The 27344-nt window shown below is 50.7% G+C and overlaps 1 protein-coding gene across 9 annotated transcripts in view; it reads left to right on the forward strand.

Annotated features, from left to right (window-relative positions):
- Nucleotides 1–27344, forward strand: part of TACC2 (transforming acidic coiled-coil containing protein 2) — a 257941-nt gene that overhangs the window by 186207 nt on the left and 44390 nt on the right. For all 9 annotated transcript variants that reach the window (XM_063710544.1, XM_055353964.2, XM_055353961.2 and 6 more), the window contains one exon: nt 13930–14066. In XM_063710544.1, coding sequence (XP_063566614.1) covers nt 13930–14066 — 137 coding nt within the window. The remainder of the gene's footprint in view (nt 1–13929; nt 14067–27344) is intronic.

Raw genomic sequence — 27344 nt, forward strand, 5'->3', positions numbered from 1 at the left:
GAGTGCAGTGGCGCGATTTCGGCTCACTGCAAGCTCCGCTTCCCGGGTTCACGCCATTCTCCTGCCTCAGCCTCCCGAGTAGCTGGGACTACAGGCGCCCGCCACCACACCCGGCTAATTTTTTTGTGTTTTTGGTAGAAACGAGGTTTCACCATGTTAGCCAGGATGGTCTTGATCTCCTGACCTCGTGATCCACCTGCCTCGGCGTCCCGAAGTGCTGGGATTACAGGCATGAGCCACTGCACCCGGCCTCTTCCCTCGAGTTCTAATGACTGACTCTTTTTTCACTCTTCATGTCTCAGCTTTGAGAAGCCTCCCTTCCCAGGGAGTGCAAGAGGAATAATTTATTTTATTTTATTTTATTTTTGAGATGGAGTCTCGCTTTGTTGCCGAGGCTGGATGGAGTGCAATGGCGCAGTCTCGGCGCACTGCAAACCTCTGCCTCCCAGGCTCAAGCGATTCTCCTGCCTCAGCCTCTCCTGCCTCAGCTGGGATTACAGGCATGCGCCCCCACGTCCACCTAATTTTTATATTTTTAGTAGAGACAGGGTTTCACCATGTTGCCCAGGCTGGTCTTGAACTCCTGACCTCAGCTGATCCACCCACCTCAGCCTCCCAAAGTGCTGGGATTACAGGCATGAGCCACCGCGCCCGGCCAAGAGGGAGAAATTTTAAGGCATCCTAGAGCCTAGAACAAACAGTGCCAGCCAGCCCTTCTTCTGTTTGGCTGATTACAGTTTCTCTCTTGAGTGGCTGTGAATTAATTCAGTAAATATTCACGTGAAATTTATTGCTTAGTTTTACAATTCCTCGCCCACAGCCACTTTAGCAGTATGTGTCTGTGTGTGCATGTTGGAGGGGGCATTGTTGGATGTGTGGGAAGAGCAAGAAAATCACATTCTTTTTGCATCGCTCTGTAAACTCATGAATCATTGGTACAGCTGTCCCCTGGCTACTGGGAGCATGTCCGTGCTTTGTGTTTCTTTATTGTGTTAAGGTGAAAGATGCAATAATTTTGGTGGTAGAATTTTAACACTTTGAGGACTGGAGCCAGTAAATACCTTCTAAGTGCCTGGGATTGTGCAAGGTGCTTTACAAATATAATCTCAGCTCTGAAAGCAACCCATCTACTACCTACTGTTGCCCATTGCATAGACAAAGAAACTGAGGTCCAGGGATGTTAAGTAACCTGTCCAAAGTTACTCACCTCTCATGAATTTGGAACCAGATCAGTTGATGCTCATATTTGATGGCTGTGGTGCTGTTTTCTCCTACAAGATGTCAGAATCGTGTAATTCGTATATTAATATGTGAAGAAAGTGCTTTAATTTAGACTTTATCATTTCAGAATTTTTAATAAGTGGGTTAAAGAGTGAGTTGAGGATGCTGCATTATGTATGAGAGAACAGTGTGAAAACATCGGAAGCAGGAAAAGCACATTTTCAAGGCATTGAACAATACTTATTCCCTACAATTAGTGTGCTGTTTACCAGCTATTCTTTTTCTTTTTTTATCATGTAAAGAGGTTAGAAGAAAGGAACAAAAGATTTAAGTCTTCCTTCCTCGTGATTGTACTGCTTTATTGCACTGCTTGCAGACTGCAGTAGAAAATAAGCTTTTAAGACTTTGTAGATTTTCAGGCTTTCTACTAAGCTGTTGTAGCTTCTCCATCCCACATCTGGGTTTGCTCACTTTATTTCTATGTGCTAAATCATGATTGAGACTCGTTGAGACACACAGTAGACCACAGGTTGCCATATTTAGCAGAGCAGGGAAAGAACTCTGGAGAGTTTGCCTTTTTGATTAGAGAGAAACGCTGTGGGAGGTATTTGTTGAGCAGCTTCTCTGGGCAGGACCCTGAGAACTATCAGTTTTTGGATGAGTGAAATAGACCAAACATGAAACCTACTCTGGATGCAGGTTCTCTCTGAATCAGGCAAAGCTTCAGGCCTCTGAAGGCCTCATTCAGGAGCATGTTATCCATGGCAGGGAGGGTGTGATGCCTGATTAAAATTCCAGCTGCTTGGCTCCCACCAGGAGCTCACCACGATTTCTGAGTTGCTTGGGATTTAGCCAGCTGGTTTGCAAACTGCATGTAAGGTGTGTCTGTATTTGTTAAAAACAATGACTTCTCAGCAGAACTCAGTAATGGGTTTCCACGGAGAGAAACATTACCAAGAGATGAATGCAGGGGCGTGATTGCCCTGTGCACTAAGAGCCTTCAAATCCTTTCCCCATATTTGCAAGGTGTTGAAGTACCGCTTTTAAGGCAAAACTGTAAATGACGAGTTATAAAGTCAAAACACGTGAGCTTTAATTATTGCTGGAATAAGCGGGATTCTCATCAGCAGGGCAGCTTCCAGATGTGCTTTTCTTCATTTTGACTAGATGGGGAGAAGAGTGAGGGGGCATGGCGTGGAGAAAGAAACGTAGATATACAAGAGGCGGAGACTCAGGCGCAGGTAGAGTCAGAGACAGGTTCAAAGACACACACAGACACATAGGTGAAGATACATTCGATGTAAACAGCTTAGGAGCCAGGTCGGGCGTGGTGGCTTCTAAGCTTATATCTGTAATCCTGGCTGTTTCGGAGGCCAAGGTGGGTGGATCGCTTGAGGCCAGGAGTTCGAGACCAGCCTGGCCAAGATGGTGAAACCCCATCTCTACCAAAAATACAAAAAGTTAGATGGGCGTGGTGGCACGTGCCTGTAATCCCAGCTAGTCGGGTGGCTGAGGGATGAGAATCACTTGAACCTGGGAGGTAGAGGTTGCAGTGAGCCAAGATTGTGCCACTGCACTCCAGCCTGGGTAGCAGAGTGAGACTCTGTCTCAAAACAAAAACAAAAACAAAAACAAAAACAAAAACAAAAAAAACAACAGGGGGTGGGGGCTTAGGAGCCAGGATTCCAAGGCCAGACCTGCTCCTGTTCTGAATCCTGTGGCCTGTTTGCAACAGTCCACCCTGAGATTAGTCATCCTCTCAGTCTCCCGTTGGCCCTATGATGGTGTTGCCCTTTGCCCAGGATGTGAGTAATGAGAGTAACGGAATTCAGGGTTGACCTGACTTTCCTGCAGAGGTCTGGGAGGACCTCCATGTGACAGCCTTCCCATGTCACTCCCTGCGGGTTCCAAGAATCTCAGGCCTTTGCAGCTGGGATGGCATGGCATGGACATGTGAGACACCCCCTCCTTGTTTGTATGAGCGAAAGGGCCAAAAGAATAGGGTGGAGGTCCTGGCTGGCTGCCCCCATGGGCTGCTATGGATCTAGATGCAGAAACTCTGCTGATTCGTTCCCCTGGAGGAGAGGCTGCTCTGGGAAACTGCAGCTGCCAAACCTACTGGAGACTGATTTGCAAATAAGGACTCCAGCCTGTTCACATACAGGAGCCTCCGTGAGCAGGGAGGGCAGTTGGGTCAGGCTGAGGCTCAGAAGACACGTATGCCTGTCTTGGCTCTGCCCTTGCCCCTGAGTGGTTCTGAGCTCTCAGGCAAGATGCTGAACCACTTGGCTCCAAGTTCTCATCCTCAGAACCCAGGAGGACTTGAGCATCTTGAGAGTGGGAGCTTATCTGTCTGGTTCACCAGCCCAGGTGCCTGCAGGTGATGGGGAATAAATAGGTCCTTGTGAAACTGTGAATAGTCAGGGAATGATACCCATGTGCCTCTCCTGTTGTAAGGATCAGTCATGAGGAAGCTCTGAGGGACTGTAACATGTCAGCTGAGGTGAGCGGCCGTGGGGTTATTCCCATTCCTGACACTTCGCAGCCCCTGGCTGAGGCACCCCCATCCTGGTCCTTGGGTACCTGCCTGAGAAACCACACTTGGAATCGGAAGGACACTTGGTGAGTGTGGAGCATGAGCCTCCGATGCAGAATGGATGTGTCTTGCTGGCTGGGGGAGCACTTGGAGGGGGTCCCCGAGGCACCCCTGATAATACAGCCTGGGGGTGGGGGGGTGCCCTGGTGGGTGTGTCTTCCCTGGCCAGTGCAGAGGGGAACAGCTACATTTTTGTCACTCCCCTGTTTCTTCCAAACTCCTTGTTGGCTCCTTCCCTTAATCCATGTTGCCCTGGACAAAATCCAGCTAACCGGATCCCAGCTGGGTTCCGTGTATTGTATCCAGGACCTGGATGAGATTTGGAAGAACTTGCTGAGCACATCTGGGAAGACCCCTGTGTCCCCAGCAGTGTGGCTGAGCTCTGCCTTGTTGGGGCCTGCATCCTCCCTTGTACGAAGGCAACCTTGTTGCTGGTACCCATGTTTAAATATCTTTTTCTGACTTACATAAACAGCACCTATGTGTTGCTTTTATGTGTGTGTGTCTGTACATAGACATCTGTGTACGTGAATATACATATGTATTTAGGTATCTTTGTGTAAGTTTATATGTAATTATCTGAAATAAGCTCATATTATATACACATTTCTTAATTTGCTGGGTTTTTTTTCCTACTTATCACCTAACTGGGAGTTACCCTGATTGTACATGCAATCCCACTCACCTTCGTTAACAGCCATTATGTTACTGAGGGGTGATAGCGATGGGGGGTCTGTCTCCTGCCAGGTGCTTGGGGAAGCTCTAGCAGTTGGCCAGAGCTGACTGCTCTTTGAGTTCTTGCATCTTCTTTATGGTTTTTCCGTCTCCTCTGTCACTTATTCTTTTTTTTTTTTTTTTTTTAGTAGAGCTGGGATCTCATCATGTGGCTCAGGCTGATCTGGAACTCCTGGGCTCAAGCAATCCTCCTGCCTCGGCCTCCCAAAGTGCCGGGATTATGGAGTGAGCCACTGTGCCTGGCCTATCACATACTCTTTTTTTTTTTTTGAGATGGAGTTTTGAGTTTTGCTCTTGTTGTCCAGGCTGGAGTGCAATGGCGCGGTCTTGGCTCACTACAACCTCCGCCTCCTGGGTTCATTCAAGTGATTCCCCTGCCTCAGCCTCCTGAGTAGCTGGGATTACAGGCACATGCCATGCCCAGCTACTTTTTGTATTTTTAGTAGAGATGGGGTTTCTCCATGTTGGCCAGGCTGGTCTTGAACTCCTGACCTCTAGCAGTCCACCCGCCTCAGCCTCCCAAAGTCCTGGGATTGCAGGCGTGAGCCACCGCACCTGGCCATACTCTTTATCAGTGCTATCTATGTGCCTGCCTCCAACATTACCCTGCCCCTTCTCATTTAATTTGGGTTCTGAAACCAGATACCAAACCTATTAGACTAGACTGTAAGAGAAGGCTAAGTGTTTTTTCAGAGAAGACCAGGTGGAGCTTTTTATTGAGTAATATGCAGGATCCTTTAGTGCAAGCTCTGTGTCACGTGACTTGGTTGAACAGAAATGTTTGTGTTTTCTGGGGTCCTGGTTGTTTTTCAGATGGGTAAGGGGGTACTGGTTTGCTTGTTAAGTGGCTTGTGAATAGGTAGGGTGTTAATGTAATTCTCCTCTCTAGAGAAAACACAAGGACTTTAATGACAACTTGTTGAAAGCTCCTTCTATGTCTTTTTGAATTCAGTTTTATATTCTTTTCTTATTAGTATCCATAAGTAACTCATTTTCCTTTCTTCCTTTTTTGAGATGGAGTTTCGCTCTTGTTGCCCAGGCCGGAGTGCAGTGGTGTGATCTCAGCTCACCTCAACCTCCGCCTCCTGGGCAAGCTATTCTCCTGCCTCAGCCTCCCGAGTAGCTGGGATTACAGGTGCTCACCAGCATGCCTGGCTAATTTTTGTATTTTTAATAGAGACAGGGTTTTGCCATGTAGGCCTGGCTGGTCTCAAACTCCTGACTTCAGGCGATCCACCCGCCTCGGCCTCCCAAAGTGCTGGGATTACAGGTGTGAGCCACCACGCCTGGCCAAGTAACTCAGTTTCTATTATATTTTTAAAGAATCTCAGTTTAGTGGTCAGGCCCAGTAGCTCATGCCTATAATCCCAGCATTTTGGGAGACCAAGGCAGGAGGGTCGTTTGAGACCAGCAGGGTGTAGTGGCACACAGCTGTGGTCCCAGCTTACTCGGGAGGCTGAGGCAGGAGGATCTCGTGAGCCCAAGAGTTTGAGGTTACAGTGAGCTGTGACTGTGCCACCGTACTGCAGTCTAGGTGACGAGCAAGACTCAGTCTCTGGGGGGATAAAATGAGTTTATTTATTTATTTATTTTTTGAAACAGAGTCTTGCTCTGTCACCCAGGCTGGAGTGCAGTGGCATGATCTCTGCTCACTGCAACCTCTGCCTCTGGGTTTAAGTAATTCTCCTGCCTCAGCCTCCCGAGTAGCTGGAATTACAGGCGCCCGCCACCACACCTGGCTAATTTTTATATTTTTAGTAGAGATGGAGTTTCACCGTGTTGGCCAGGCTGGCCTCGAACTCCTGGCCTCAAGTGATCTGCGCACCGTGGCCTCCCAAAGTCTTGGGATTGCAGGCATGTGACACCGCCCCCGGCCAAACCTGAGTTTTAAGATTCCAATTTAAGTTAGTCAAGGAGTTTAGCTACAAAGAGATTTTGGGGATATCTGTGTGTGAAGGCAAGGAAACTAAAAGGGTGGTCCGAGGCTCTTTTTTCTTTATTTCTCCTGACACTTGATTCAGTCTGGCCTTTCTCCAGGAAGGCGTAGCAGGATCTAGTTACAAATCGGTGAAATCATGAGCCCAGGTTGTGGGGGCCGGCTTAGTGTCACTCTGCGCTTCCTGCAGTGGGCCCTCAGCCACTAGAAGCTCACTTCTCTTTTGCGAGGAACCTGATATTGTCACAAATGAGCCAATTTCAAAACTAAGTATGTTTGTGTTGGGGAGTGAGGAGTGAGTTTCAGCAGACACATGTATGCACACCCACATGGGCACAGTGCCACACTGAGCCCCCTTCATTCTGGAAGCAGTCCCTTGGCCCTGGACCTGGTTGTGTGCCCCTTGAGGGGAGGATGAAGTTGACCTCAGCACTACCCGGAGCTCGCCCTTTCTTCGGTACCCTCTGGTGTCCACAGGCGGCCTGGCTTAGCACCAGCCACAGTTTGTTCCTGGCCTCCAGGGTCTCTTTCCTGTCCAGCTCAGCAGCTTTGACCAAGTGAAATAGAGGACTTGGTCTGCTTGCTAGCAGAATTACATTTCCCCAAATTTCTTTTCTTTCTTTCTTTTTTTTTTTTTTTGAGACAGAGTCTCTCTCTGTCGCCCAGACTGGAGTGCAGTGGTGTGACCTTGGCTCACTGCAATCGCTGCCTCCCAGGTTCAAGCGATTCTCCTGCCTCAGCCTCCTGAGTAGCTGGAATTACAGGCACCTGCCACCACGCCCAGCTAATTTTTGTAGTTTTAGTAGAGACAGGGTTTCTCCATCTTGGCCAGGCTGGTCTGGAACTCCTGATCTCAGGTAATTCATCCCACCTTGGGCTTCCAAAGTGCTGGGATTATAAGTGTGAGCCGCGGCGCCCAGCCCTCATTTCCCCAAATTTCTAATGCTTGGAGGCCAAGGGCAGAGTCAGAGCTGCAATAATGGGGTTTAAATTCATAATTGGGTTCCTGTTTCTTGCAACTGTATTCAGTTAACACCTGGCCATAACCCAGGCATGGGACTCCTCAATCTGCGGTGCTCTTTCCACTTGGTCATGCTGCTGCTATAAGCTAGCGATGGTCAGGACGGCGATGGCCAGTGCCCCGGGAACCCCGGTAACATCACAACATAGCCACGAAGTGATAGCTACTTGATTCTGAAAATAGGACCTGCTGGGAATCTCGGGGTAAATGTGTTGTCATCTGCTTTGATTTTTCGCGAGGCAGCCATAGGTGTCAGCCTGGAAAATTCTAGCAGCCTGGCTTGCCAGAGCTAGCTTGGTGTTTGTTCATGGAAGGCAGTACCTGGCTGGCTGCTTCTCAGTCACCTGACCGTCCAAGATGGGTCTTGGCATTTGCTTGTGTTGAAATCATGTTCTTATTTAGCTAAATATTGATACAACAGAGCAATTCCTTTTGTATATGCAGGATGGATGAATTGAAGTGAAAGATCATTTTGTCAGCCCTTAAAAAAAATGACCGGTCTGATCATACTGTTTTATGCCAGCGAGGTGTGTGTGTGCAGAGATTGGGGAGGGGAAAGCTTTTATTGGCAAGACTATCTGAAGGTCTCATTCAGCGGAATATTTTGTTGAATAGAATCTAGCGTGCGCAGTTTCAAAAATATCCATTTACTCACAGAGTCCTCAAACTCTTACACAAGATGAAGAGATGAATGAGACTGTCTGATCGTCGCCGAGGGCTCAGTTTTGTTTCTGGAAGGTCTCCCTCTCTCTTCAGGGATGGCAGCTGCTCTTTCAGCCTGGACAATGCTGGCTGGCTTTCCCCGACCAGGGCTTTTGTCCAGAGCTGTTGCTTTTACCTGGGCTTGGTCTTCAAGGGAAAAAGAGGTAGGAGGAGGAGGAGATCTCAGAAGAAGGAAGCCCCTGTCTTTGGCCTGCACTGTGTTCTTTCACTCTGAGGAGTGGTCCCAAGACCCTCCCTCCAGTTCCCAGATCACTTTCATGTTGGGAGCTGCAAACTGGAATTCTAAGGAATTGACCTGGATTCGAATATGGAAGTATCCTCTTCCCCTTAAGCAATGCTCAAGAAGGAATTGTTTCTTGATAATCAGGTAACATTCAAATGTTATATAAACTTTAGATTTCCAGGATGGGTGTTGTATTTAGAGCAAAGGCTCTTGCTTGGAGGCAGTGCTCCATGAAGGTAGGCCTGGTTCTATGGAGTTTCCAGCTCTAGCTGTCATGAATGGGCTGGTTACCTTGGGCAAGCCACTTTAGCTCTCTGGGCTTTAGCTGGGATAAGTGTGTTGGAATAGGATATGATCTCTAAATTTTCTTCCAACTTCCAAGATTTTATGGCCTTTGCAATTTATTATTTCAAGCCCTTAAATTATCTCCAGTAAAACTTGAGCAAATGTAACCATTTAATGATATACTGGGAACCATATCTATAGTACCTCTTTGTTACAAGATGCTTATGTTTTAGTTAGAGATATACTCACATGTTCACATATGGGTGTATATATGCGTGTATGTGTATATTATGTATGTGTGTGGATGCTGATCTTAAACTATTTTGTTGTCGTAGTTCATAGAAGTAAAAACCTGAAAATATTTAAACCAGATCACAAATACAGGGAAATAGGCTCTTAGGGTCTGCATTTTCCAGCTACCTGACTCTTGCTTTGGGGCCAATTTCCACGCCCTTCTTTCACATGGTGTGTCAGCTGTGGAGGTGTTTAATTCAGCATTGTGTGGAGCAGAGCTTTTCCGACTGTGCTCTGTGGGACTCTAGAGACCAAGAAAGTACTTGAAAAAACGTTTTTAAGCCGAACTAGTACACAGTCGAGGAGCTCGGCAGGGTCCTCGTGGCCAGCACAGTCTGTCCCCACCTGGGGTTACGTTGTTCCCTCTTTCCTGCTTGGTTGTACACACCGTACTGTGTGGTATTGGATACCATTAGCACATTGATTGCCTGGTACGGATAGATTAATTCGGTTGGTACAGCTGGTTGACCCTCCTGCCCTGTCTGCCTTATTAAAAATTATTGCGTGAACACAGGACAGGCTGTTAAAAATCAGGGGCTGTTTGTAATGACTCTTGGGTGCATCTCAGGACTCTTCCCAGTGATGTGCAGCAGGGGGAGAAATCAACGGGCATCCGGCTACCTCATGTCTCCAGCCCCCAGTGTCAGGTTTTTGAGTTCCTCCAAACAACTTAATTGCTCTCCATGATGGACCTTATACAAGCATATTGTAAATTGCTATTACATTACATATCGTAAAATGCTATTACAAGCATATTGTAAATTGAGCTTGCTAAAAATGTTTGGAAGCCACAGATGTGGCGAAAAGAGCACAGATTTTAGAGACAGGCAGTTCTGGATTTGAGACTTAGCTTCCATCATTTAGTAACCATACGGCCTCTGGCAAAGGAATTTGCACCTCTAATGCCTAATTGTCTCATCTGTAAAATGGGCCTGCTGTCTGGCAGCCAGGACCTTTTTTTTTTTTTTTAAGAGTCAAGGTCTCGCTCTGTCATTCAGGCTGGAGTATAGTTGTGCGATCATAGCTTGCTGCAGTCTCAAACTCCTGGACTGAAGCGATCCTCCTGAGTCTGCCTCCACGTAGCTGGGATTACAAGTGTGCACCACGATACCTGGCTAGGCAGGAAATTTTTGAAGACCTTAGATGTGTGTACAGTGGGCCTACTCCTGTGCCTTCTGTGCCTGACACATAACAGTATGTTCAACAAATGGTGGTAATTATCATGCTTTTCATGCTGAGAATTAAAGTGTTACAAGCCAGGGGTGTCCAATCTTTTGGCTTCCCTGGGCCACATTGGAAGAAGAAGAATTGTCTTGGGCCACACATAAAATACACTAACACTAATGATAGCTGATGAGCTGGAAAAAAAAAAATCACAACAAAATCTCATAGTGTTTTAAGAAAATTTACGAATTTATGTTGGGCCGCATTCAAAGCTGTCCTGGGCCGCATGCAGGCCATAGGCCGTGGGTTGGACAAGGTTGGTTTATACTGTAGAAATATAGATATTTTATTGCATTTGCATATTTACTTCTGTGGTGGACATAGCATATGCATAGTCTGATAAATATATTTTCCTATAATTTAGAGATATTTCAGCAGATTGTAATGACAACATTTCTCTTTCTGCTACATTTTTGTAGCAAATTAATTTTCTTTTCTTTCATTTTTAAAATGTGTGGAGCCTTAACAGAATAATTTCTTGTACTTTGGGTTTTTTCTAGTAGGAAAAGAAATATCAAACAGCCGGTGGGAATTGTGCTTATACACTGGGCCTCCAAAGTGCTGCTTTACTTTTATGTACAGACTCGTTGGGGGTGGACTGCCGAAATCCTTGCTCTTAGAAATGTATTTGAGCCCCTGGGAAACTGGATAGGGAAAAAAGAGCTAATTAAAAAAGCTGCCATCCACCTCCTCTAATTAACTTGCTGTCTTCTCCCAAGAGAGGGTTCAGAAATATGAAAACAAGGCAGGCAGCACCGGAAGTGAATGCCATTCTCGTGGTCCATGGTGGGCCCTGGTGTTTTGATGCAGAAATCGTTCATAGTAAACAGGCAAGGGACCACAAAGAGGCTTGGTGTGCCCTGGCCCACCCCATGCTCTGCCTTCCACACAGGGCGATCGTGAACGGCGGTCCCTCTGAGCAGGTGCACAGGCTGGGCAGTTGCTGCAGCGGAGAACTCATTGGAATTCAGCGGCTAGAACCGAGGGGCATCCGGCCCTCCCTGTTGCTTGCTTGTGCTGTTGAGAAAGAGCAGGGCCCTTTGTGCTTCAGAGCCTGCTGTCGCCAGTGCCCAGGAATGCAGAAGCCAGGGGATGGACGAGTACTCAGGCTTTCCTCGAATCTCTGCTTGAGTGGGGCAGCCTCGGGGCCTCCGGACGCTGGAGAAGCTCACAGCATCTGTGGCCGGTGGTGCAGCTAACTTTTTTGGTGACATTGGAAGAGATTTAGATCCAAGAGATACGAGCAGAGGAATTAGGGGTGGGAATTTGGGGGACAGAGGCTGTTCTTCAGCGGAAATGGCCTATGCCTCCTGGCAGATGTGGTCCCCAGTGGAATGGGCCCGGTGGATGTGGACAGCAGTGACCAGCAGTGGGGACTCCAGTCTGCTGGTGCTTCAGGGAGACTCTGGAAAAAGGCAAGTTACCTCTGTGTATCTTGTCAGTGTTGCTCATGATGCTGCAGTGCTGGGGGCCTGGTGAGGAAGCTGGGTTCCCGGGGCAGCACCCAGGGCCGTACCCAGGGCTTGCCAGGCTGATCTGAACTCTCATTCTTCTTTGCTCCTCAGTTGTGTGACCTCCTGTTGTTTTCCACACCGATAAACAGATGCTTTAGGTACCTCGATCTGTTGTTGTGCAAGTGCGGATCTTTCCTTCTCCCCGTAGACAAAAGCTAAGCCCTTTGATATTAATGAGTGTTTGTAAGATTTCAGTATCTTCTGTTGCGTTTGCATGAATTATTTCCTCATGAAATTTAATAGTAGACTGGGTTTGGCTCATTGGATCCCATCAAAAGCAGCTATGATGTTTCTTTTAAACTCTTTGGTTCCCTGGAGGCTTTGTGGCTGGTTGGAGGAGCCAAGGTCCTTGGGGGGTGGAGGGGCAAGGGGATCTTTGGCGCTGATGACGTAAGTCACTGACAAACTGGTTGTAAAAGCATCGATACAGATTTCTGAAGGGAACTCACCAAATAGCTCTTTTCTTCAGGTCCCAGCGGATAGTGGGGGGATTGGTTTGGTTCCTGGTGCTTTCTGCCCGCTGGCTGGTGGTCTTTAGAAGATGGTGGCCTCTACTGGGGTCCCTGGTTCTTTGGTCGTTGTGAAAGCTCAGCAACATGGGCATCTCTCAGCATTGGGTTGCGCCGCTTGGTGACACTGGTGCAGCTTGGTGCACACACTGTCCGTACTCACCTGATTTCATGTCTTCCTGATTTCATGTTTTCACCAGATTTGCTTGCTGGGATCATTCATGCCATTCAGCCACCCTAAGTGTCCATTCTCTTAATAATTAACCCCCTCATTGCAAATGAATAAATCAGTATTTTGGTCTGTTTAACCCTTCCAAAATGGGACTCAGCCCAACTGCGACTGCTGCTGCCAGGCTAGCTGTTCTCCAAGGCAAGGCTGGGCTCAGGACCGTGGGCCCTTGGGCATCTTGAGTATAGGTGGAGCTGGCTTAGTACTGGGGGAAGCCTTATTCTTTCTGGCTTAAAATTGAGTCACCGGTGGAAGCAGGGTGATGGGGAGGGCTGTCTGTTGGTTCTCCCTTTTCTTCTTTTTATTTTTTTTAAGAGACAGGGTCTTGCTCTATCACCTAGGCTGGGATGCACTGGCACAGTCATAGCTCACTGCAGCCTCAAACTTCTGGGCTTAAGTGATCCTCCTGCCTCACCCTCCCTAGTAGCTGAGACCATAGGCACATGCCACCAAGCCTGGGTAATTATTTATTTATTTATTTTTTAATAGAAATAGAGCCTCACTGTGTTGCCCAGGCTGGTCTCAAATGCCTGACATCAAGCGATCCTCCCACCTGAGTCTCCCAAAGCGCTGGGATTAGAGGCATGAGCCACCGCACCTGGCCTGTTGGTTCCTCTTCAGCCCAGGCCAAGGCTTGGCCAGTGGCCTCTCCTTGTTAGTGGGCGGAGTTTCTCCACGTGGATTTTTGGTGCAGTTCTCTAGGTGAAGAGTCTTCCTTGAGAACAGACTTTCCTGCAGACCAGTGAGGGCCATTTTCACTGTGTCGGGGTTGGTGGCCGTGCTTTGTATCTTGGTCTGATGCACCCTCTGCCTGGCCGGCTTGCTGGCTTCCTTCCTTCACTCCATTCACCCACTCAACACATGTTCATTCCCGGCCCTCCACTGTAGGCTTGGAGATACTGTGATAAACAAGGCCGGCTGCCCTCCTGTGTTTTGAGCTCCGTAGAAGAGAAAGACAGTAAACACCACTAGAATAAGTGTATACTCACAAGTTATGAGAGGCGCTGAGAAGGCAGGACAATAGAGAGGATGATGGGGTGGGATCATGTGGGTGAGTTGGCACAATGGCATCGAACATGCAGAATGCCTCTCTCTCTCTATTTGAATTAATACCTAATAACGAACGCGTGCGGAAGTTCATCCAGAGTCCGCTGTGTGTGTATTTGCCACTAAGGTGAGAAGCGTGTATTTCCAGTAGAGCCGAGTTCAAAGAATACATCATTTGTGTGCAATCAGAGCCAGTGATAAGATTCACCCTTAGGAATTACGACTGAGAAAATGACTTTCCTCTCATCTGTCCCTGCACAGTTTAACTGAGCAGCGAGCCAGAACCCACTGGCTCTGGTGTGAAGGCCACGCTGGCTCAGCAGAACTGGCTCTGGGCCCCTGTCTAACCTGTGCTTCTCCCTCTCTCATCAGGAGTTCCGATTCTGAAGAGGCATTTGAGACCCCGGAGTCAACGACCCCTGTCAAAGCTCCGCCAGCTCCACCCCCACCACCCCCCGAAGTCATCCCAGAACCCGAGGTCAGCGCACAGCCACCCCTGGAAGAACCAGGTAACCAAGGGCAGGGAGGCCGCCAGACAGCCCTGTAGGGTTGTGAGCCCTGGGGGAGATTTGCAGCAGTTCCTCCTGGGTCAGGCTGGAGGCGAGCACTGAGTCGACCTCTTGGCTTTGAGTTGTGCTTGACATGGCTTTTGTAGTTTTCTTGAAAATGAAGGGTGAACAGATACACTGGATTATTCTGCATTTGCTTTGCAGAATTTTAGGGGATGCCTCTGGGGAGATTGGGTTTGGAGGAGGGCAGTGGGTTTCGGAGGTTCACAGCACAGTCTTGGATTCCAGCACTTGGCCCTTTGCTCTTTTAAGAACATTAGCTGTGGACAGGCCTGTGAATCTACATGTGTATTTCCAGCACTAGGCTTGGGGAAGGAAGGTAGTCAGTGGGCGGGGATAGAGAGGTAGACATTCACAGCAGATCATGGTGGTTTGTTTATTCCTCATGAATCTTGTGTCACCTGATTTCATATCACTTTCCCACAACTTTCTCCCTTAGTGTGAGTGAAAACACCTTTATGTTCCTTTTAGATGGGCGGTTAGTGGACAGGTGGAATAGATCTCGTCCCCACCCCACCCCTGTGGGGCATGCAGTCTGCGCCTCCCAGTTACACCAGCACAGAGAACCACCTCTCACATGGAAGATTCACAGGAGACTGGAAGAGATAGGGCCTGCCAGAAATGGTCCCACAGGCTGGCCAGGGGGCCCGGGTGGTATTGTCCTTGGGCCTGGACAGCTCTGGGCCGCACACCTTAGAGGATCCCACTTTGGCCTTCCTTGGCCCACAGCCTTCCTGTGTGATGAGAAGTCTGCAGGGCCAAACCCCTTCTAGACCACACGCTGGATACCTGGGAGCAGCCACTGCCAGGGGCCCCCTCGTCCCCTTCTCTGGCTCTTCCTCCCGAGGGCAAACTGTACCTGAGGAGGAACCAAGGACGGGGCTGGGCGCCTCCACTGTGCTCTTACCCTGGCCGGGAGCCAGGTAAACTGAACAATACAATAACATTTTGACCTTGATGTTGGTTTTAGAAAGAAACGGGTGGAATTCTTTTTATCTGCCGTGGGTTCGAGCAGCCCGTTGTTTTGGAAAGGATGTACACTCCCGGAGCTTTGTTCCTAAACCAGCAAACCCCCGTGCTGGGACAAGGGGGCAGGACAGGTTTAATGAGAGCTGATGCCTTTGCTGGAGTCTGCCGAATACTGCTCCCATGTCCCCCATCTTTGACGGCTCATCAGTCTGCAGCAGTGTCTGGATTTTGCTGAGTCAGTGTAGATGCCAGACTCTGGGAGGATAGTGACTGGTATTTCTTTGATTTGAAAGTAGAGAAGAGCCAGGAGGGCTGTCTGTAGTTCTCAGAGCATCGTTTGCATCTCTTCCTTTATTTTGTACGACCAAGCATATAAAACTGTATTTCTCGTAATATTTTTAAAAACTTACCCATAATTTTTAATGGAAAGTGGCTGGATGACAAACACATTGTAATCTCTAGGTCAAATGTGTGATTAAGAATAAACTATTCTGGCCGAGGCGGGCAGATCACGAGGTCAGGAGATCGAGACCATCCTGGCTAATACGGTGAATCCCGATCTCCGTTAAAAATACAAAAAATTAGCTGGGCGTGGTTGCGGCACCTGTAGTCCCAGCTACTCGGGAGGCTGAGGCAGGAGAATGGTGTGAACCCAGGAGGCGGAGTTTGCAGTGAGCAGAGATCGCACCACTGCACTCCAGCCTGGGTGACAGAGCGAGTCCGTCTCAAAAAAAAAAACAAAACAAAAAACAAAGAATAAACTATGCTTGGCCGGGCATGGTGGCTCACGCCTGTAATCCCAGCACTCTGGGAGGCCAAGGAGGGTGGATCACTTGAGGTCAGGAGTTCGAGACCAGCCTGCCTAACATAGTGAAACCCCGTCTCTACTAAAAATACAAAAATTAGCCAGGCATGGTGCCGCACGCCTGTAGTCCCAGCTACTCAGGAGGCTGAGGCAGGAGAATCGCTTGAACCCGGGAGGTGGAGGTTGCAGTGAGCCGAGACCATGCCACTGCACTCCAGCCTGGGTGACAGAGCCAGACTCTGTCTCAAAATAAATAAACAAACAAATGTTTAGAAGAAAATGATAGCATGTTACAGGGCATGTACCATCCCCAGCACCAAGGAGTGTTCGGAGAGGCCACTTGTGGCCACAGGTGCGTCTTCTGGGATTCCCAGTCCGACGTCCTGCCAGCTCTGGGATGAATGGGATGCCACTCTGTTCTCTTCTTTGATCCTGTCCTTCTTCCTTCTGCCTAACTTCCTTTCAACAAAGCAAAGAACAATCTCTGTTCTTAAAACGAACACACACAACATCCATCTCTTTCTTAGATGGCAGTTACTAAAAGAATGAGCATTATTGAGGATTAAAAGATAACCCCCACCAGGGAAGGGGATGGAAATGTTAATTGCCGCGGAGTCACAGCCCCTCAGAACCTTGGATTACACCAATTGGAGTGTTTGAACGGGGACTTTATGTTTCTCCTCCTTTGAAAACGGCAGCAAGGCTAGCTGTGTGAGGATTGTACACTCAGGAGACTTACGGTTGGAACTGTGTCTGCTGAAAGCCCCCCTAGCTTGGGCCGTACAAAGATCCATTTGATTTGCTGCCCTGGTTAGAAAACCTCCTTCCAGGCGGAGGGTCCCCTCGTCCATTCTGTAGACCAGCATGGGGCATTACGAAGGCGTGGGAAGGCAGCTGTGCTTGCTAGTGTAGGTGGCTGTAGGAGAAGAAAGATTTGTTCTCTGAACCACAGGAAAGAAGGGTACCAGGGGAAAATCTATTGTCTACTTTCCTCTGCACAGTGCCCGGGATGTTGCGAAAGGTGCTGTGGGAACCACGTGAATTAATACACAAGACCTTTGGCTGTGAATAAAGATGGTTTTTCCCCCTGGCAACCTACATTTTATAAAGCACTCACTTGCCCTACATTGAGTCCTACCAGCGTGTCTGGGCTCCCTGGGATGGAAGATGTGTGGGCTGGAGCAGTCCCACGAGCCTGTCCTGAGGGCTGTAGCCTGGACCACACTCCTGAGGCAGAAGATGGGGCAAAGGAGTGCACCTGCCGCCAGCTGGGGAGGGCCAGGACTCAGCTCATCTGAACGCAGTTCCCTTATCTGTGAAATGAAGAGGGTGATCTGTGGGTCCCTTCAGATCCTTCCAGCTCTGGCCTCCCGAGGTCCTGTGAAGGGAATGGTTGGCTGATGTACAGTGACCGTGTTATTAGAACTCAAAACCGGCCACCAAGGGTCATAATTACATGTCATATAATTAAATAATAGCTCCCATTCAAGCATTTGCCTTGTCAGGGCTATGCTAGGTCCTCTGAGTGTTTCATCTCCCACTCAGGTGAGGGAGGATCAGCCGTATGCACACAGCATCCCTGTATAGTGGATGTCTTCCCCTGATTCCCCAGTGATAACGCGGAGGTTACGAACCTCATACGCCATCTCACAGCGATAAGGGGACTCTGGTGTCAGAACCCAGGCCTCCCCACCTCCAAGCCCAGCTCCCTTCCATTTGGAACCAGACTGCTCTCTGCGCAGGTACAGTGAGCTGGTGCCTTTGTGCCCCTAGCCTGGGGCAGGCCCTTAGTAGGTGCTGAGTGAAAGTTGTCGCTGGACCTGCTGTTGCTTAGATGTGTGCTGGGGCAGTCCTGCCAGCCTGTCCTGAGAGCTGCAGCCTAGGCCACGCCCCCGAGGCAAAGGATGGGGCAAAGGATTGCGAGTCAGTGGGTGATCAGTGGGGGCGACATGGCAGGAGAGCTGAGGCAGGTCCATTCTGACAGTTGCCCACCTGCCCTTCAGGGACATTGTTCAGCACTGGGGAATGCAGCTTCTTTACTCATTCTTGCTAGGAGATTGCCAAGCCCAGGGAAAGGCCCGTGTTGGGGCCTTGGAGGTAATGGGGGCCTCCCTGTGCCCTGCGTGCCTATACCTTTCCTCTGTCTCCCAGGACATGGTCCCCAGGCACTGATTGTGGCACTGCACCTGGGGGCCCGAGCCATTGAGCCAAGGGTATACAGATTCACAGCCACCAGATCCAAGCACCAGTGTCCTCGCCAGGCACTCATTGTGCTCCAAGTGGCTGTTTGTGGACAGCTGTCCTCACATTGACTTGGAATGGAGCTCAGTGCCCAGCCTGGCTGCAGAGCACACAGTGGCTTCCCTTTTCTTTGGGCCCGCCTCTGGTTTTCGTACACACTGTCACCTGCTTTTGTCTCCAAAGAGGCCATACGTGGGTGCTCCCTGTAGCCACGGGAGACTTCCTGGCATGGGGTGGGGCATCCCAGAACCCAGCTGAGGCCCTTCCCAGCCTGGGGCAGGGGCACAGGGGTGGGTGTCACCATGGCGTGTGAAGAGCAGGGGGCTGTGGTTGCCTTTTCCTGACACCTGCTATGCCCTGGGCCAGGTGCACAGGGGTGGGTGTCACCATGGCGTGTGAAGAGCAGGGGGCTGTGGTTGCCTTTTCCTGACACCTGCTATGCCCTGGGCCAGGTGCTTACAGACTCTCCCTCTTCACCCACACAAGAATTCCCTATGACAGCTGATGACAGCACACTGTCTTAGGTCTGATCACACGGCTATCACAACGTAACCATAGACCGGGTACCTGTTAGCAACAGAAATGTATTGCTTACAGTTCTGGAGGCTGGGAAGTCCAAGCTCAGGGCACTGGCAGATTTGGTGTCTAGTGAGGACCTGCTTTCTGTTCATAGACAGCACCTCCTCCCTGTGTCTTGACATGGTGAAAGGACACACAGTTTTCCTCAGTCCTCTTTCGTAAGGGCACTAATCCCACTCATGAGGACACTGCCCCCATGAGCTCATCACCTCCCAAAGGCCCCACCTCCTGATACCATCACCTTATATGAGGATTTCAACATAGGAATTTTGGGGACACACACATTTGGACCAGAGCACACAGCAAGCTGAGGGCCGAGCCTTTTCAGGCCTGGGTCTGGCTGCCACAGGCACTCGGGCCCTCTTGGGCCGGCTGCTCCCTCTTCACAATGTGAGTGTTTCATGTGCCCAGGACCAGGGAACAGGTGAGACCACTGGAGATTCTGATGCAGTCCAGGCAGAGGCTGGCACTGCACCTGGGGACCCTGGCCATTGAGCCAGGGGTATATGGGTTCACAGCCACCAGATCCAAGCCCCGTTCATCCCAGGCTGGAAGGACGATGGAGAGTTTGGGGCCTGCATAGAGCCAGGGGAGGAGACATGAGAGGATGGCGACCTCACCTGCCCACAGTGGCCACATCTACAGTGAGAAGGACGGGCACCTCACGTGCCCACAGTGGCTGTGTTCACATGGGGAGGACAGTTACCTCACCTGCCCACAGTGGCCACATCTACAGTGAGAGGATGGCCACCTCACCTGCCCACAGTGGCTGTGTTCACATGGGGAGGACGGCCACCTCACCTGCCCACAGTGGCCACATCTACAGTGAGAGGACGGCCACCTCACCTGCCCACAGTGGCCACATGTACAGTGAGAGGACGGCCACCTCACCTGCCCACAGTGGCCACATTTACAGTGAGAGGACGGCCGCCTCACCTGCCCACAATGGCCATGTTCACATGGGGAGGATGGCGACCTCACCTGCCCACAGTGGCCACATGTACAGTGAGAGGACGGCCACCTCACCTGCCCACAGTGGCCACATTTACAGTGAGAGGACGGCCGCCTCACCTGCCCACAGTGGCCACATTTACAGTGAGAGGACGGCCGCCTCACCTGCCCACAGTGGCCACATTTACAGTGAGAGGACGGCCGCCTCACCTGCCCACAGTGGCCACATTTACAGTGAGAGGACGGCCGCCTCACCTGCCCACAGTGGCCACATTTACAGTGAGAGGACGGCCGCCTCACCTGCCCACAGTGGCCACATGTACAGTGAGAGGACGGCCGCCTCACCTGCCCACAGTGGCCACATGTACAGTGAGAGGACGGCCGCCTCACCTGCCCACAATGGCCATGTTCACATGGGGAGGATGGCGACCTCACCTGCCCACAGTGGCCACATCTACAGTGAGAGGACGGCCACCTCACCTGCCCACAGTGGCCACATTTACAGTGAGAGGACGGCCACCTCACCTGCCCACAGTGGCCACATTTACAGTGAGAGGACGGCCGCCTCACCTGCCCACAGTGGCCACATTTACAGTGAGAGGACGGCCGCCTCACCTGCCCACAGTGGCCACATTTACAGTGAGAGGACGGCCGCCTCACCTGCCCACAGTGGCCACATTTACAGTGAGAGGACGGCCGCCTCACCTGCCCACAGTGGCCACCTCTACACTGAGAGGACGGCCACCTCACCCGCCCACAGTGGCCACATCTACAGTGAGAGGACGGCCGCCTCACTCGCCCACAGTGGCTGCATTCACGTGGGGAGGACGGCCACCTCACCTGCCCACAGTGGCCACATCTACACTGAGAGGACAGCCACCTCACCTGCGCACAGTGGCTGTGTTCACACGGGGAGGACGGCGACCTCACCCGCCCACAGTGGCCACATCTACCTTGAGAGGACGGCCACCTCACCCGCCCACAGTGGCCACATCTACAGTGAGAGGACGGCCACCTCGCCTGCCCACAGTGCCTGCGTTCACATGGGGAAAACGGCCACCTCACCTGCCCACAGTGGCTGCGTTCACATGGGGAAGACAGCCACCTCACCTGCCCACAGTGGCTGCATTCACATGGGGAGGACGGCCACCTCACCTGCCCACAGTGGCCACATGTACACTGAGAGGACAGTGACCTCATCTCCCCAGGGTGGCCACATCTACACTGAAAGGATGGCGACCTCACCTGCCCACAGTGGCTGTGTTCACATGGGGAGGACGGTGACCTCATGTGTCCTGTGCACCTTGGATGGAGACACCAACAACCTGGCAGGGCCCCAACCCTCTGGACGCACATTCACTTCCCGTAATGACCTCGCTGGAGGGGCTTGACTGCACTCCACATCCACACAGGCACAGTGGGCCATGGATGGATCCTGGGATGCTCAGGGCTCCCACAGACCCCAGGCTGGTGGCTCAGCCCATTATCCTCCCAGGAAGACGGGTATAACCAAGCCCCGCAGGTGTTGTCCTTTTACAGATGATATTTGGTAATAATAATAGAAAAATAGTAACATTGTTGGGGGGTGGTACTAGAGACAGTGACAGCGAGGCACAGCAAGGTTAAGGAGCTTTGGCCAAGGTCACCAAGCCGATTAGTGGCAAAGCCAAGGTTTCCGCCGCTTTTTATGACTCTGCACTCTTTGAAACTGACCTCTTTTGAATCTGACATTATGTTAGTGGTCTGTCTTCATGCTGTCTTCTTTAGCTTTTAAAGAAAGCACTTTTCCAGAGCGTCTCATTTCATGCCTGCTTATAAAGGATGAGGAGTGGCCCCAGGTCACAGCCGGTGTTATTTCCCCCATTGCCCTCTCCCTCTGCCTTCAAACGAGCAGTTAAGTCAGTAACTGGCTGAGCCCTTGTGCCGATGCTGGGGCCCTGCCTGGGGGACTGTGGCCCCTTGGTCAGCAGCCCACCAGGGAAGCACCCCAGCAGGACAACAGGTGGGGATGTGGCAAGGAAAGCTGCTCATCTCTGGCTGACACCAGAGAAGTGACAGTCAGCAAAGCAGGACAGAGAGGGACATGTGGGCCGGGTACGGTGGCTCATGCCTGTCATCTCAGCACTTTGGGAGGCTGAGGTGGGAGGATCGCTGGAGCCCAGGAGTTTGAGACCAGCCTGGGCAGCATAGCAAGACTGCATCTCTACAAAAAATTTAAAAACTAGCCAGGTGTGGTGTCACGAGTTTGGCTAGCCACTTAGGAGGGTGAAGCCAGAGGATCACTTGGAGTTCGAGGTTGCAGTGAGCTATGATAACGCCACTGCACTGCAGCCTGCATGACAGAGCGAGACCCTGGCTCTTCAAAAAAAAAAAAAAAAAAAAGTGACGTGTGGCATGCTCTAGGTGGAGCCGGGATCAGCCCAGGGCTGCTGAAGTCCCAGCTGTCTGAACCACCCGCACAGCACAGTGGGGCTGTCACTCCAGCAGTGCTCCTGCGTGCCTTCTTACTTCTTACCCTACCTAGCAAAGCCTCCCCTTAGGTGCTCCCCATCCTAACTATGGCTCTGTCACTTAGATGCTCATGAGGCGGACTCTGCTGGGAACAATTTGGTTTATGTAAAGAGAATTTAATTTGTTCATCACTGAGTTAGCATGGTCGGTAACTGTCCCCACAGTGCCTCGACGGCACTTTTCCCTCTTGGTTTCTGGGAATTGAACAGAAGTTTGAGAGCAAGATAGACCTCAGGAAGCAGAGGAGCACAGCCCCACCCGGTGGGGGTTCCTGGGGTCTCTGTGAGATCCTGAACACTCACTGGTCTGAAGACAGAAGGCAGCCATGGCACGGGCCTCCTGCTCTCTTGCTGGTCGGTTTTGGGTTTGGTTTCTTGAGCTGTCTGTTTTGGACCACATCAGAGGAGGGTGGGCACCAAAGGACAGCCTCTGCCTGGTACTTCTGCAGCCCTGATGCCTCACACCTCTGGGGTAAAACCCCCACAGGAAATTGGAGCTCAAAGGCCCATCCAAACTTATCCTCAAAGCTGACTCATTTTTGTGGCCAAATACTAAAGTGTTACCCACTGGAGGTTTAAGAATGAGGATAGGCCCAGATAGAAGCAGATGAGGTGAGATAGCCCAGTTCCAGACTTCCCGATGAGGAGACGCACCTGTGGCAACTATTACGATGGGGGCCCTGAGCCCCCACCCCAGCCCTGCAGAAGGAACTGCTGCCCTGCAGAAGGAACTGCTGCTCTGCAGAGGAAGGGGCGGATGGAGGCGGAGTCTGGGGTTTTAATGAGTGTCTCGGGTGTGTCTTAGGCTAGACAAATTTGGGAAATGTTGAATTCATCACGGACTTGCTCTGAGCTGCCCACAGCAACCAGCAAACTGCTACAGAAAGACCAAGTACTGCTTTGTATATCGTTAGCCTACTTAAAATGGACACCTTTTCCCAGAATAAATGTTACTAACTGAACATTACTATTTGTGTACTTAGAAGATACAAAGCCATGCTCTCTGTGTAGGAGGCCATCTACCCGTGATGCGGCAGCTTAAGAGGAGTCTGTGAATGCCTGGGCACACCTCTGGCCCTCTGGGCGCTAAGGATTCCTGTGCACAGTGAACTCACTGGGGGACGGGGGGAAGGAGGGGAGGATGGAGAGGCGCCAGTGCGGGGGCTGGCAGCAAGTGCTTCTGTGAGAAATAGTCCAGCAAGGCTAAGAGTGTGGCCTTTGGAGAAGGTAGGGTGACATCAGCTGGGTGATGTCTGCTGCCCTGTCCTGGCTTTGTCACTTTCCTGGGAGCCCCCGTCATCTCTAACACATTCGCTTTCCCTCAACTTGGGCATTTTACTGTGCAGCACTGGTGCTATGGCCTGAATTGTGGCCTCCAATGTTTGTATGCTGAAGCCCCAGCCCCTAATGTGATTATTTGCAGGGAGGACCTTTAAGGAGACAGTTAAAGTTGAACGGGTTCATACGGGTGGGGCCCTAAGCCCATGGGGACCAGTGTTCCTATACGAAGAGGAAGAGACCAGGAGTGCGCAGAGAAAAGGCCATCTGCAAACCAAGGAGAGCGGCCTCGGGAGAGACAAACCCACTGATGCCTTGACCTTGGACTTGCAGCCTCCAGCACCGTGAGAAATAAATTTCTGTGGTTTAAACCGCCCAGTCTGTGGTCCTTGGTGATGGCAGCCCAGCAGGCTCATGTAACTGGGATACCCTAGTGACCCTTTTCATCTGATGAACTGCGGGTGCTGACTTTGTCATCAGACTGAGCCAGAAACCTGGGGCCTGTGTGCAAGGCACTGTTCTCCGGGGCATTGCCCAGATCTGTGTCAGTGGAGACATGAGGTGGAGGAAGTGTTGTGTACGTATTCATCTGGGTTCCTATCCTTCCTTACCTGTATGTCCTCGGCACACCCCCCAGTGGCTGATGTATGGGAGGCACCCCAGGTTATTTGTGGAATGAACAAATGAATCACACAGTTGATTGTGTCTGCATCGGTCTTCATGCAGATATGCCGTGTGGATGTTTAGAAATCCAGTAGGGGAGCAGAGAGGCTGGGTGCGGTGGCTTACGCCTGTAATCTCAACACTTTGGGAGGCTGAGGCAGACGGATCACTTGAGGTCAGGAGTTCGAGACCAACCTGGCCAACATAATGAAACCCCATCTCTACTAAAAATAGAAAAATTAGCCAGGCGTGGTGGCACACACCTGTAATCCCAGCTACTCGGGAGGCTCAGGCAGGAGAATCACTTGAACCTGGGAGGTGGAGGTTGTAGTGAGCTGAGATCGCACCACTGCACTCCAGCCTGGGTGATGGAATGGGACTATGTTTCAAAAAAAAAAAAAAAATCCTATAGGCGAGCAGGGAGGACTTCGAACCCAGTCGGACCACGGGAGCCCTTCTAGCCCTGTGAGGGGCCCTGTGGAGCAGCCTGCTCTGGTGACCAACACAATAAGACAGCCGTTCCCAACCAGGGAGGATTTTGCCCCCGCAAGGGTACATGGCAATGTCTGGAGACACTGTTGGTTGTCACAGCTGGGGTAGGGGGTGGGGCCTACTGGCATCCATTGTGTGGAGGCCAGGGATGCTGCTAAGCATCCTACAGGGCACAGGACAGCCCCCAGGATAAAAATCTGACTGCCCCCAAATGACCATAATGCCAAGGATAAGAAACCCTGCAGCAAGATTAGGTTTCCTGGTTCATGATGAGCTAACGAGAGCATGTTAGTCATAAAGAGGAAAGCCATGCTAAGCAGGCAGGGAGCTCTTTCTTCTGGAGGAAGCAATGAGCAGATGGTTAAGCTCATTGTTGCGTGATAACTGCTGACATTTGAAGGGCCTCCAAAGGCTTCCTTCTGCAGGCTGCAGAGGCACGTGTAACGGCCTGAGAGGGAGAAGGTTGGTGTTTGTGGGCCTTGACGACGGGATAGGCTGAGGCTCGTTCTTCCTCCTGCCAAGGCCCATTTGAAAGCACCTGGTCCCCCTCAGCATCCCCTGGTCCTCTGTTCCCTCCGTGTATCCAGGGGCAATTACAGAGCAGGAAGAGGAGGTCACTGCTGGTGGGAGGATGGGGTACTTGAGAGTACTAGGGCCTAGAGGAAACAGGGAGTTGATTTTAGAAAGAAGCGAGGCAACACCTTTTGAAATGAGAAGGAAGGAGTGTTTGGAGAAACCATTTGGTAGAAAGAGCTCCGTATTTAGGGCGTCTGCTCCAGGTAGGCCCTGGGTGGAGAAGAGTAGAGTGAGAGGCTTGAAACCAGGACTAGCTCATAGACGTGCTTCCAAATGATGCTTTCAATCCAAGCATTTATTGATCCTGTAAGAAAGTGTGACCAGTCAAGGGGGAAACAAAGCCAAGGCCAGTTCCTGAACTCAAGAAGCTTGAAGTTTTCTTGTGTTGTGAGCTGAGTTCTCTGCCAGGTACTCCAGGAGAAAGGTTGCTATGAGCAAAGCTTGGTAAGCACTCTGCAGAATACTCACTGCCCAGAGATTTGCAGTCGGGAGCATGAACTGCTCTGAAAAAATCGACAGGAAGAGACCAGTTCAGGGGTTAATCATGCATTTCCCAAACCTTGTTTGTTTGTTGGGGTGAGAGATAGGGCTCCCTGATTTAGCAAATGAAAATACAGGGTGCCCATTAAATCTGAATCTTAGATAAACAAAGAATCATCGAGACATGGGACATACTTATATTAAAAAACATGTTCATTTATCTGAAATTCAAATCAGCTGAACATCCTGTCCTTTGTTTGGCAACCATGCCGGTGGCAGAAGGGGACTGGGGGCACATAACACCTGTCATGAGGCACACATTGGAAACGCTGTCCCAGGTCTTACCTGTGCCAGCTCCGTTTACTCCTCATTCTGCATCCTCCCAGTACTTAGGCCTGCAGACCGCTTTATCGTGTTTGCCCTCTTGTCCAATGACACACTTTTAGTTTTCTGGCATCCTTGACTGCCTGGAGCAGCTGTGACCTCAGAAATGCATGAAAGATGCCGCTGGGTGCCAGCAGAACCCAGAGTAGCCAAGCCAAAGCTGGGGCTGGCCGGATCCCCATGGGCAGTAGGGTGGTGGCACCTTTGAGCATCATTTGGCCAACATTTGCAGCATCTGCAGCGTGTTTGGGAAATAAGAGCGACCTCCTTGGCTGGCAGGGGCTGATGAGGTAGAAAAGCTGAGAGGAGGCAGCTGGGAGAGCAGTGAGACTAGGCAAGAGGCAGGGCCAAGGATAGGCAGGCAGGACTGAAGGAGAGGTTACAGGTGATGGCTGGAGCGGCAGGTGGCAGACAGCAAGTGCTACTACAGGTGCCGGGGGCCTCCGTGTACAGGCTCCCCTGATCTTCACAGTGGCTCTGAGGAGTCAAGAACAGGCTTGCTGGTGGCCGTGGCTGGTATGAATATTTATGGAAGGCTCTGTATGCCTTCCTGCAGGATTTCTCTGTCTTCCTGTCCCACTCCTGACCCTTGCTTTAGCCACACTGGCCTCCTCACTGTTTCTGTAACACACCAGGTGCTCCTGCCACAGAGCCTTTACTCGCACTATTCCTTCTACCCAGGATGCTTCCTCCCCAGGAGTCCTCCTGGTTCATGCGCTTATCTTGATTCTGGCCTTTGCTTAGATGTCTCCTCAGAAGATCTTGCCTGACTACCTTATTTTAAAAGTGAAACTCTCCTATCCCGGCTTTATTTTTCTCCTTAGCATGTGTGACCCTCTGAAATTCTGTACATTGTTTGTTTGTTTGTTTGTTTTTGAGACAGAGTCTCACTCACTCTGTCGCCCAGGCTAGAGTACAGTGGCGCAATCTCGGCTCTCTGCAACCTCTGGCTCCCAGGCTCAAGCGATTCTCCTGCCTCAGCCTCCGGAATAGCTGGGATTACAGGTGCTCACCACCATGCCTGGCTAATTTTTGTGTTTTTTTAGTAGAGACTGGGTTTCACCATGATGACCAGGCTGGTCTCAAACTCCTGACCTCAAGTGATCTGCCTGCCTCGGCCTCCCAAAGTGCTGGGTTTACAGGCGTGAGACACCATGCCCGGCCCTGGTGGTTTATTTGCTATCTTCCCCTGAAGAAAGTGACTTCCAGGAAGGGAAAGGTTTTGTCTATTCCTGTTCCTTGTTGAATCTCTAGTACCTAGAACCATGTCTGGTCCTGATTAGGCACTTG

The sequence above is a fragment of the Gorilla gorilla genome, chromosome 8, assembly GCF_029281585.2.
Source record: "Gorilla gorilla gorilla isolate KB3781 chromosome 8, NHGRI_mGorGor1-v2.1_pri, whole genome shotgun sequence".
Classification (NCBI taxonomy): domain Eukaryota; kingdom Metazoa; phylum Chordata; class Mammalia; order Primates; family Hominidae; genus Gorilla; species Gorilla gorilla.